The sequence below is a fragment of the Pelophylax lessonae genome (assembly GCF_965119305.1).
Source record: "Pelophylax lessonae genome assembly, contig: HAP1_SCAFFOLD_258, whole genome shotgun sequence".
Classification (NCBI taxonomy): Eukaryota; Metazoa; Chordata; class Amphibia; order Anura; family Ranidae; genus Pelophylax; species Pelophylax lessonae.
This window is the reverse complement of record NW_028120082.1, coordinates 176,030-188,735: the sequence shown is the minus strand read 5'-3', so window position 1 is coordinate 188,735 and position 12,706 is coordinate 176,030. Positions and strand designations below refer to the sequence as shown.

The following is a 12,706-nucleotide window of genomic DNA, read 5'->3' as shown; positions in this document are numbered from 1 at the left end:
TGAGGACTTGTTATCCATTGAGATATAACGTTCCCTCTGGGTGAGGACCCATTATCCATGGAGGTATGACTTCCTCTCTGGGATGAGGGCTCCACATCCACAGGCCTTCCTTTATCCAGATACACCACATCCACAGACCTTCCTTTATCCAGATACACCACATCCACAGGCCTTCCTTTATCCAGATACACCACATCCACAGACCTTCCTTTATCCAGATACACCACATCCATAGGCTTACCTTTATCCAGATACACCACATCCACAGACCTTCCTTTATCCAGATACACCACATCCACAGGCCTTCCTTTATCTAGATGGCAGCTCACTTCCTCGTAGTACGTTAACAGATTGGTTTGGCACGAATGATCCTTCAGGAATCCATACTGATTACTACTAATGATACTGTTTTTATCAGCAAATTAATGGATATAGTCCCTTATCATCCCCTCCAATAATTTACATACTATTAATGTTAGGCTGACTAGTCTGTAGTTTCCTGTTTATATATCTTGGCCTTTTATAAATATTGGTACCAAGTGGGCTTTTCTCCAATCAGCTGGTACAAATTAGAGATCAACCGATTATTGGCAACACCGATATATCGAGGGTCGATATGCACTTTCTCCCGATATATCGGAATCGACCTTTTGATTTACCGATATTGCCGATATTTTTGTGATGTCATTCCGTATGTTTGCGCGCACACGTTCCGCCTTCTAAAACCGCCTCCCATGCCTGCGTGGCCCGTAAGTGACGCCATTTCACCGCGCGCACTGCACTTAAGACTGCCTCACACAGCCTCTTGTTACAGCCAGCTGCAGTCCAGTCCGGTCACGCTGCCAGCCATCCATCCACCCACAGGCCCTGGCCTCAGCCACCTACCACAACAGGGTGCCAGCTAAAGCGAGCAAGCAAGCAGCCACCCAGATGACGCCAAGCCCGCCACTGTGACCAGTGTTCCGGGAAGCCAGCTACCCGCCACAGGATTTAAGTGGTTGATGTCAATGCTTGAGCCAAGCTACACACTGAAGAGTGAGATGTATTATCGACCCGAATTGCTGGCAAAGCTTCACCAAAAGGTAGTTGACAAAGTAAACACTGTGCTGCAACCAGAGAACGCTGGCAACTCACTCTCATTCACGACGGACTGCTGGTCACAAACAGAGTCCGAGTCACTACTCATTCTTACATGCCACTTCATTGACAGCGGATGGACAAAAAGGCAATTGGTGTTGAATACAAAAGTGATGCAAGAATCCCACACAGCTGAGTACAGTAGAGAAATGTTTCTAGGCATGCTTGAAGAATGGGGAATCAACAAAGACCGAGTGATGCTTGTGCTCCTTTGAGACAGTGGAGCAAACATGCGGAAAGGAATGAGGCTTGCTGATACGTCAGACCTCTGTGTCATGGCACACAACACCCTCCAACTTTCAAATGATGGTCTGTCAAGCCATATAGCATTGATTGATATATGTTTTGAGAAGCATGAAGAGATTAAACATGTTGTGCTTGCAAGTCTTTTGAATCCTCGATACTAGAACCATGCTTTCTCTTCTGATGATGTATTGGCTAAGGCAAAACAATGGCTGACAGAAGATATGGAGGTGCAGGAGGTTCCTGCCGTAAAGAAAATTCCAGAACAATACTTTTATGAAGAGCAGCATGCTGCAAAAACAGACAAATGTCCACAAATACGTCAACGAACAGAAGAGAATCTTCTTCGTCGTCAAATTGATCAGGACATTTTCTGTGTTTTATTGGGGCCTCAAATTCTGAATCTGCAATGAGGAGATTGGATGATGAACTTCATCTCTATTTGAAGGAACCAGTAATTGACAGAAGTGGCGATCCTCTTCAGTGGTGGAGAGAAAATGAGGCACACTACAAAAGACTTTCTTCTCATGCTAGAAGATACCTCTCTCTCTCTCTCTCTCTCTCTCTCTGCTCCTCTGTCCTCCTCTCCTCCTGAGCATGTTTATGAAGTGGCAGCATTGTATGAACAAAACAGAAGACCTTTAACTGGTGACCATGGACATGCTGAAATGTTCTGCTTTCTGCATTATAATATTCTTCTACTTAACTGGGAATATTGAAAAGAGTAGTGTCCACTCCACTCCACTCCACTGTCTAGCTTGTTGCCTACCTTTTTTCTAGCAGTTTTGCACTGACTGCTGTAGTTGCAGTGAGTGCCCTACTGCAGAGGTAGTCCACTGACTCCAATCCAAACCAGTCTGTCTAGCTGTTGTCTTGATTTTTTTCTAGCAGTATTGCACTGACTGCAGTAGTTGCAGCGAGTGCCATACTGCAGACAGAGGAAGTCCTCCACTGACTCCAATCCACTGTGACGTGTAGCTGTTGCCTTGCTCTTTTTCTAGCAGTTTTGCACTGACTGCACTGTATTAGTTGCAGTCAGTGCCTTACTGCAGAGGTAGTCCTCTTCCACTGACTCCAGTCCATGCATTCCACTGTGTATGTGTATTTTGTGTAGCTGTTGTTGTTGCCTAGCTTTTTTTCTAGCTGTTTTGCACTGACTGCACTGCAGTAACATATTGCAGAGTGTGAGTCCACAACTGCAGCACTTTATTATGCATTAATGCACAATCAGATGATGTGAAATGTAAAGCAAATCTCCCTGCAATTGAAGTTTTCATATCCGTTTTTATGCAGTTAAGGTGTGAAGAACGAGCACTTAATGTTAAAAATGTTAAAAATAAATAAAGATTAACATGTTTATGAAGAGATTTGTCAAATTTTTTGGGTAATTTTTACATGTGTTAAAATATCGCTGCCAATACCGATATGCGATCAGCAAAATATTGGTATCGGCAACGAAAAAACGATATTGGTCGATCACTAGTACTAATCCAGTTAGTAAACTTTCCAAAAAATTTGGAACTACTATCTGGCTATCATCTGACTAAGTTCTTTGATGACTCTCAGGTGTAAGCCATCTGGTCCTGGTGATTTTTTTTGTTTTAGGATTTCAAGTTTTTCGGGCACTGACTTCTGTTAGTCACAAGGGTATATTTTGTGATGTATTACTAACAATACAGTCTTGGTTGTTATACCACCCCCCCCCCTCCCTCCTTTTCCTTTGTAAAAGGAAATGCATTTAGCACAGTTGCATTCTCCTTGTCACTTGTAACCAACTTTCCCTGATCATCCCTTATGGGACCAATATGGTCTGATTTCCCCTTTAATATACTTAAACAGTTTTTGTGAGTTTGTTTTTACTTTTCTCTATGTGTCTCTTGTGGTCTATTTTTAGCTGCCCTGATTGCACTCTTCCATATTTTATTGCATTCCTTGTAGTGTTGGAATGCTGACAATAACTCCTCATCCTTATATTTTTATTTTTAAGGGCCATTTTTATGAATTTTTATGCTACAGCTTGGTCCCCCAGATTGAACCTTGGCTCTTTTTTTTTTATTTGTTTCCCATTGGAATACACTGGCCAATCCCAGTGCTAGGACTGGCAGTGATGTGTACATAGAATGTATGTGTTAAGGTTATTTAGGAAGACAGATTCCGAGAACCTGAAATATTAATGTAATCTTTTTGGCTGACAGATACACCCCCTGAGGTATATGCCGCACTTGCCGAGTTGGGTTATCGCAGTTTTCGTCCAGGGCAGGAAGAGGCCGTCATGAGGATCCTGTCCGGTAAGACGGGTACCTGCACTGGGGGTTTTGCAGCATTTTCCTGTCCTCCTCTGTCTTGGGGAACAAGCTGCAGAATTATCCGTGGCAATATTCTTCCATCAGTTTGCATAAAGTTGCCTCCCTTCTACTCCTGTCTTCTCACTAACCATCTCTGTTATTTCAGGTCTGTCTTCCCTGGTAATCCTCTCCACAGGAATGGGGAAATCTCTGTGTTATCAGCTACCAGCATATTTGTATGCAAAGAGGTCTCCATGCATTACACTGGTTATATCTCCGCTAGTGTCACTGATGGATGACCAGGTAATGTTTTCCACTGAGCATTGTCCTAAAAGGGAATAGTTACTCCACCTTCCAGCTGTGTTATACACTGCACAGTATGGCAGGGGTTTACCAGGGTGTATTTTCTGTTATGTTTTGGAAAGTATTAGCAAGGGAGCATGGGCTCCGAGTCTGGAGGGATGGAGAGGTGAAGGGGCCCTGGGCTTATAGGGGTGAAGGGGCTCTGGGTCTCGAGGGATGATAGGGGTGAAGGGGCTCTGGGTCTGGAGGAATGATGGAGGTGAAGGGGCTCCAGGCCTGGGGGGGGGGGGATGATGGAGGTGAAGGGGGCTCCTCCAGGCCTGGGGGGATAATGGAGGTGAAGGGTCTCCTCCCAGGTCTGGAGGGATAATGAAGCTGAAGGGTCTTCTCCAGGTCGGGAGGTATGATGGAGGTGAAGAGGCTCTGGGTCTGGATGGGGTGATTAGAGACAATTGAGCTCCAGATCTGAATGTGGTGTATAGGGGCGATGGGGCTCTAGATCTGATTGGTGTGTATAGAGGTCATGGAGCTCCAGGTCTGGATGGGGTGAATAGAGGCGATGGGGCTCCGGGTCTGGATGGGGGTGAATAGAGGTGATGGGGCTCCAGGTCTGGACGGGGTATATAGAGGCGATGGGGCTCCAGGTCTGGACAGGGTGTATAGAGGCGATGGTGCTCCAGGTCTGGATGGGGTGAATAGAGGCGATGGGGCTCCAGGTCTGGACGGGGTAAAAAGAGGCGATGGGGATTCAGTTCAAGGCACAGTGATTGGGGACATTGGGGCCCCAGGTCTAGATGGGGTGAATAGACGTGATGGTGCTCCAGGTCTGGAGGGGGTAAATGGAGGCGATGGGGTTCCAGTTCAAGGCACATTGATTGGGGATGTTGGGGTTCCAGGTCTGGAGGGGGTAAATGGAGGCGATGGGGTTCCAGTTCAAGGCACATTGATTGGGGATGTTGGGGTTCCAGGTCTGGACCAGGTGAATAGAGGTGATGGGGTTCTAGTTCGAGGCACAGTGATTGGGGATGTTGGGGTTCCAGGTCTGGATGGGGTAAATGGAGGCCATGGGGCTCCAGTTCAAGGCACAGTGATTGGAGATGTTGGGGTTTCAGGTCTGGACCAGGTGAATAGAGGTGATGGGGTTCCATTTCGAGGCACAGTGATTGGGAATGTTGGGGTTCCAGGTCTGGATGAGGTGAATAGAGGTGATGGGGTTCCATTTCGAGGCACAGTGATTGGGAATGTTGGGGTTCCAGGTCTGGATTAGTGACTTGCATGCGCTGATGATTGTTGCAGTTCTTGCTAATACTGTTCATTCCACCCCTTTAGGTTTCTGGTCTTCCCTCTAACCTGAAAGCTGTGTGTATTCACTCCAACATGACAAAGACTCAGCGAGAAGCAGCTGTAGAGAAGGTGAGGTCTCCTATGTATTGTACCCAGTTATGTCCGTTGCCCTCGCCTTCCTCCTTGTAGGGTGTTCTAGTCCTCCTTGTAGGGTGTACTAGTCCTCTAGAAGAGTCCTCTTCTGTGGAGGTGGAGGAGACGAGCACTTGTGGAAGTGGAAGATTCCAGATAAATCAGCTTTTTCATAATAATATAATGGTAATGTTACAGGGACAGACCTTTTAGGATCCTTTTTTATATACAGGAGGTGTTTTTCTGAAGAGGACCCCCTAGGGCAGTGATGGGGAACCTTGGCACCCCAGATGTTTTGGAACTATATTTCCCATGATGCTCAACTACATTGCAGAATGCATGTGTATCATGGGAAATGTAGTTTCAAAACATCTGGGGTGCCAAGGTTCCCCATCACTGCACTAGGGGTTCGCTGTACCATGGTCCTGTTATGTTGCTGGTCGGGTATACAGAACTGATTTTCCTCCCTGTAAATCATTTGGTCTTTTCAGGTAAAACAAGGCAAGGTGCATGTGCTGCTCCTTTCACCAGAGGCTCTGGTTGGTGGAGGTCTGTCGGGATCCAGTTGTTTGCCCCCTGCTGACCAGCTCCCCCCAGTGGCCTTTGCATGTATAGATGAAGTTCACTGTGTCTCGGAGTGGTCCCACAACTTCCGGCCTTGTTACCTTCGGCTGTGTAAAGTGAGTATGAACGTCTCCGAGATGGGAAAGGAGTCCTGGAACTCCTCAGTGAGGAGCTCACACGCTGTTCCTCCTCTTTTCTAGGTTCTTCGGGAACGCCTCGGTGTTCATTGTCTTCTTGGCCTTACAGCCACAGCCACCCTGAGTACCGCTCAAGATGTAGCTCGTCACCTGGAGGTGTTGGACATCGGCAAGGTGCCTCTGCGGCTGGCAGCTGTACCTCCTAATTTACACCTATCTGTGTCCATGGACCAAGATCGGGACCAGGTGACCTCATTGTGTTCTTGTTCTCGCTAGGCTTTTGTGGGGAAGAGGGGGGGGGGGGCGATACAATTATATTGAATATATATATATTTATCGATAATGACTGGGAGAGGCTTCTTCTTTTTTTTTTTTTTTTTTCTCTCGCCCGATTATCCTTTTGCTTCTTCCCTCTTTTGCCTTACCTTGTGCCTCTCCCGCCTCATTTGGTGTACCTCTACTTTCTTGACACACCTTGTGCCTCTGTCCTCTCCTGCCTAATCTGGAACCTCTCCTGGCTCACCTTTATGCTTCTCCGCTCTCCCGCCTCACTTCATGCCTATCCCCCTCCTGCATCACTTCATGCCTCACCTGGCTCACCTGGTGCCTCTCCTTTCTCCCGCCTCACCTTGTGCCTTTCCTGGCTCACCTGGTGCCTCACCCCTCTTCCTACTCACTTCATGCCTATCTCTCCTCCTGCCTCCCCCAGACGGTTCTACCAATCTCACAGGCCTCCTGCCCCCTCACCCACCTCACCTGGTGCCTCTCCTTTCTCCCGCCTCACCTTGTGACTTTCCTGGCACACCTGGTGCCTCACCCCTCTCCCTACTCACTTCATGCCTATCTCTCCTCCTGCCTCCCCCAGACGGTTCTACCCATCTCACAGGCCTCCTGCCCCCTCACCCACCTCACCTGGCTCACCTGGTGCCTCTCCTTTCTCCCGCCTCACCTTGTGACTATTCTGGCTCACCTGGTGCCTCACACCTCTCCCTACTCACTTCATGCCTATCTCTCCTCCTGCCTCCCCCAGACGGTTCTACCCATCTCACAGGCCTCCTGCCCCCTCACCCACCTCACCTGGCTCACCTGGTGCCTCTCCTTTCTCCCGCCTCACCTTGTGACTATTCTGGCTCACCTGGTGCCTCACACCTCTCCCTACTCACTTCATGCCTATCTCTCCTCCTGCCTCCCCCAGACGGTTCTACCCATCTCACAGGCCTCCTGCCCCCTCACCCACCTCACCTGGCACTTTTTGTTTCAGGCTCTCGTTACACTCCTAAAAGGTGATCGTTTTGGTTGCCTGGATTCTGTAATCATCTATTGCACACGAAGGGAGGAGACCCAGCGCTTGGCAGCGTTGCTTCGTACGTGCCTGCAGGGGGTGATAGTGAGTCGCACAGCGGAGGAGAATGAGTCAGTGGAGTGTGACAGGAAGAAGGCGCTGGGTAGGAATAAGATGGTTTCCAGTCACTATCATTAATATGAGGTAATCAAGGAATCTAATATAGACGTTATCATTTCTTCTTCTGCAGCAAGAAAGAAGATTCGCCGCCCACTGAAGTGGATGGCGGATTCGTACCACGCAGGGTTGTCGGCTGCCGAGCGCCGGCGGGTACAGAACAACTTCATGAGCGGTCAGCTTCGAATCGTCGTGGCTACTGTGGCATTTGGGATGGGTTTGGATAAATCTGACGTCAGAGGGATCATCCATTACAATATGCCTAAAAACTTTGAGAGCTACGTCCAGGAGATTGGCAGAGCTGGGCGAGACGGCAAGGATGCCCATTGTCACCTCTTCCTAGACCCCAATGTAAGTCTTCCAATACAAAACGCATACAAAGATTCCTGCTGGGCCTCATTCACATTACAGACATTCCTGAGTCACTGCTGCTTTCTCTCGGACTGACCCATAGCTATGACTGGAAAATTCATTGCCTTCAGAAGGGTTGGAGGTCCACCAGATATTGTAGTGCAGGTGTGGAAAATTCATGGTATTCAGAAGGGGTCGAGGTCCTTTAGGTATCACAATGTAGCGGAGGATCAGAGATTTTATTGTATTCAGAATGGTTGGCGGTCCATCAGATATCGCACTGTAGCAAAGGACTGGAGAATTCATTGTCTTCAGAAGGGGTGGAGGTCCTTTAGGTATCACGTTGTAGTGAAGGATCAGAGATTTCATTGTCTTCAGAAGGGGTGGAGGTCCTTTAGGTATCGCGTTGTAGTGAAGGATCAGAGATTTCATTGTCTTCAGAAGGGGTGGAGGTCCTTTAGGTATCACGTTGTAGTGAAGGATCAGAGACTTCATTGTCTTCAGAAGGGGTGGAGGTCCTTTAGGTATCAGATTGTAGTGAAGGATCAGAGACTTCATTGTCTTCAGAAGGGGTGGAGGTCCTTTAGGTATCACGTTGTAGTGAAGGATCAGAGATTTCATTGTCTTCAGAAGGGGTGGAGGTCCTTTAGGTATCGCGTTGTAGTGAAGGATCAGAGACTTCATTGTCTTCAGAAGGGGTGGAGGTCCTTTAGGTATCGCGTTGTAGTGAAGGATCAGAGATTTCATTGTCTTCAGAAGGGGTGGAGGTCCTTTAGGTATCGCGTTGTAGTGAAGGATCAGAGACTTCATTGTCTTCAGAAGGGGTGGAGGTCCTTTAGGTATCAGATTGTAGTGAAGGATCAGAGACTTCATTGTCTTCAGAAGGGGTGGAGGTCCTTTAGGTATCACGTTGTAGTGAAGGATCAGAGATTTCATTGTCTTCAGAAGGGGTGGAGGTCCTTTAGGTATCGCGTTGTAGTGAAGGATCAGAGACTTCATTGTCTTCAGAAGGGGTGGAGGTCCTTTAGGTATCGCGTTGTAGTGAAGGATCAGAGACTTCATGGTATTCAGAAGGGGTGGAGGTCCTTTAGGTATCGCGTTGTAGTGAAGGATCAGAGATTTCATTGTCTTCAGAAGGGGTGGAGGTCCTTTAGGTATCGCGTTGTAGTGAAGGATCAGAGACTTCATTGTCTTCAGAAGGGGTGGAGGTCCTTTAGGTATCGCGTTGTAGTGAAGGATCAGAGACTTCATTGTCTTCAGAAGGGGTGGAGGTCCTTTAGGTATCGCGTTGTAGTGAAGGATCAGAGATTTCATTGTCTTCAGAAGGGGTGGAGGTCCTTTAGGTATCACGTTGTAGTGAAGGATCAGAGATTTCATTGTCTTCAGAAGGGGTGGAGGTCCTTTAGGTATCACGTTGTAGTGAAGGATCAGAGATTTCATTGTCTTCAGAAGGGGTGGAGGTCCTTTAGGTATCGCGTTGTAGTGAAGGATCAGAGATTTCATTGTCTTCAGAAGGGGTGGAGGTCCTTTAGGTATCGCGTTGTAGTGAAGGATCAGAGATTTCATTGTCTTCAGAAGGGGTGGAGGTCCTTTAGGTATCGCGTTGTAGTGAAGGATCAGAGACTTCATTGTCTTCAGAAGGGGTGGAGGTCCTTTAGGTATCGCGTTGTAGTGAAGGATCAGAGACTTCATTGTCTTCAGAAGGGGTGGAGGTCCTTTAGGTATCGCGTTGTAGTGAAGGATCAGAGACTTCATTGTCTTCAGAAGGGGTGGAGGTCCTTTAGGTATCGCGTTGTAGTGAAGGATCAGAGACTTCATTGTCTTCAGAAGGGGTGGAGGTCCTTTAGGTATCGCGTTGTAGTGAAGGATCAGAGACTTCATTGTCTTCAGAAGGGGTGGAGGTCCTTTAGGTATCGCGTTGTAGTGAAGGATCAGAGATTTCATTGTCTTCAGACGGGGTGGAGGTCCATCAGATATTATGTTGTAGCGGATGACTGGAAAATTCATGGTCTTCAGAAGGGTTGGAGGTCCGTTGGATCTCCATGTTGTAAGTGGAGGACTGGAGAAGTCCTTGTCTTCAGAAGGGTTGGAGGTTAATTTGATCAGGGCTCAAAATTTCAAGTTCTGAGCTACTAGCCAGGTCTTAAGAGTTACTCACTTCCAGTTGCCTCACCCAACCCCCACCCTGTCCTAACCCAAAATCCACCCCTAAACACGCCCTCATAAATTTTCTCATGAAATTACACTATTAAATGTTTTATGCAGTAATTAAGTTACTAAAATATTAACCACAACTTTAACAATATTAACATAAAGCATATCAGTGCAGTCTCATCAGTGCCGCCTATTAGTGGCCATCAGTGCAGCCTCATCAGTGCAGCAGGGATCACAGGGAAGAATCGAAAGGATTGCTGACCGGATCACACAGAACAGGGATCTCCTGCTGTTACGCACTTTGGAGATGAAACACCGGCTGTTGTCAAACAAAGTCCCGCCTCCTGGACCGGCATTGAAACTGTGTGCTGTCTATCACCGGCGGGACTTTGTTGGACAGCGGCTGGCGTTTCCTATCCAAGCTGTGTCACAGTGAGTGATCCCCGCTCTGTGTGATCCGGCCGGCTCTCCTCCTGATAGTTTCCTGGACGATCGCTTCTGACAGAAGCTCTGATGCCTTGTAAAAAAATCTGCACTGCTTCTGCCAGAAGCGATCAGCCAGGAAAGTGTCGGCCTAGTCTACCCTCTGCTCCACACTCGCCCTCAGCTAATTTCCACTCGCCAAATGCGAGCAAGCGAGTGGAAATGGTGAGGGCTGCATTAAATATGTTGTGGTGGAGGACTGGAAAGGTCCTTATCTACAGAAGGGTTGGAGGTCCATCAGATATCATGTTTTAGTGGAGGACTGGAGAGGTCCTTATCTACAGAAGGGTTGGAGGTCCATCAGATAGCATGTTTTACTGGAGGACTGGAGAGGTCCTTATCTACAGAAGGGTTGGAGGCTCATTAGATATCACGTTGTAGTGGAGGACTGGAGAGGTCCTTGTGTACAGAAGGTTGGAGGCTCATTAGATATCACGTTGTAGTGGAGGACTGGAGAGGTCCTTGTGTACAGAAGGGTTGGAGGCTCATTAGATATCACATTGTAGTGGAGGACTGGAGAGGTCCTTATCTACAGAAGGGTTGGAGGCTCATTAGATATCACGTTGTAGTGGAGGACTGGAGAGGTCCTTGTGTACAGAAGGTTGGAGGCTCATTAGATATCACGTTGTAGTGGAGGACTGGAGAGGTCCTTGTGTACAGAAGGGTTGGAGGCTCATTAGATATCACGTTGTAGTGGAGGACTGAAGAGGTCCTTATCTACAGAAGGGTTGGAGGCTCATTGGATATCACGTTGTAGTGGAGGACTGGAAAGGTCCTTATCTACAGAAGGGTTGGAGGCTCATTAGATATCACGTTGTAGTGGAGGACTGGAGAGGTCCTTGTGTACAGAAGGGTTGGAGGCTCATTAGATATCACGTTGTAGTGGAGGACTGGAGAGGTCCTTGTGTACAGAAGGGTTGGAGGCTCATTGGATATCACGTTGTAGTGGAGGACTGGAGAGGTCCTTGTGTACAGAAGGGTTGGAGGCTCATTAGATATCACGTTGTAGTGGAGGACTGGAGAGGTCCTTGTGTACAGAAGGGTTGGAGGCTCATTAGATATCACGTTTTAGTGGAGGACTGGAGAGGTCCTTATCTACAGAAGGGTTGGAGGCTCATTAGATATCGCGTTGTAGTGGAGGACTGGAGAGGTCCTTATCTACAGAAGGGTTTGAGGTCCATCAGATAGCATGTTTTAGTGGAGGACTGGAGAGGTCCTTATCTACAGAAGGGTTGGAGGTCCATCAGATAGCATGTTTTAGTGGAGGACTGGAGAGATCCTTATCTACAGAAGGTTGGAGGCTCATTAGATATCACGTTGTAGTGGAGGACTGGAGAGGTCCTTGTGTACAGAAGGGTTGGAGGCTCATTAGATATCACTGTGACGGAATCCGGACACCAACGAATGGGTATCTCCGCCAGTAACCTGCTTCCTAAGTTCTGGAACACGGGATCCGTGATTCTGGCTATAGTTACCCCAAGAACTAGACAGTACAAGTTTTGGAGTGAAACCAGAATGAACTGTTTTATTAAAACCAACTCACAGACTTTTATACATTGGAGAAGTATGTCATTGGCCAGTCAAATATTTACACAAAATATCACACAATAGCTACGATAACGAGGTAGGGCTGACCATGATATCATTAACATACCAATTAACTGAGCACTTAAATCAGCCTAGGCGGAATGCACAGAATGCTAGCAGGCAAACAATAGATGTCACAAACACCTGAACATTCAGGAATCTCATTCCAGGCCAGACACACCGGCATCGAGATCCCAAAGAACAATAGACAGCATTAAAGTGTAACACACCCCCCCCAGCAAGAGTCTGATTAGTGCAGAGCTGGCCTGATTAGGGTTTTTGGTCACCCTGTGCCCCTTATAGACACAGGGTGATTTACACATAAGAGGGACTGGGGATGTTGGACAAGGGGTCTCCCAACCTCCCTAAAGCAATTGGGGTTCCACAAGCCCCCCAACCAAAGTGTCTCACGTCACATATCTCCCCTTTTGGCAGGAGACTAACACAGAAGGAGACCCCAAACGGGTTGACTTTGAAGTTAGTCCGTAGTTCCAGTCCCCCAATGTCTGCACCCACACAGTACCCCAAACAAATTGTCCGGAACAGATCGTTACTCACCCAGCCAACCTCTGCCTCTCTTGTAGAAC

The 12,706-nt window shown here is 47.7% G+C and overlaps 1 protein-coding gene across 1 annotated transcript in view; it reads left to right on the top strand.

Moving 5' to 3' along the window:
• LOC309543590 (ATP-dependent DNA helicase Q4-like) overlaps positions 1–12,706 on the top strand; it is a 73,775-nt gene that overhangs the window by 10,115 nt on the left and 50,954 nt on the right. Inside the window, exons 5-11 of the mRNA XM_082276052.1 lie at positions 3,576–3,668; positions 3,832–3,968; positions 5,298–5,381; positions 5,876–6,064; positions 6,149–6,331; positions 7,347–7,530; positions 7,618–7,895. Of these exons, the coding sequence (XP_082132178.1) occupies positions 3,576–3,668; positions 3,832–3,968; positions 5,298–5,381; positions 5,876–6,064; positions 6,149–6,331; positions 7,347–7,530; positions 7,618–7,895 (1,148 nt within the window). The remainder of the gene's footprint in view (positions 1–3,575; positions 3,669–3,831; positions 3,969–5,297; positions 5,382–5,875; positions 6,065–6,148; positions 6,332–7,346; positions 7,531–7,617; positions 7,896–12,706) is intronic.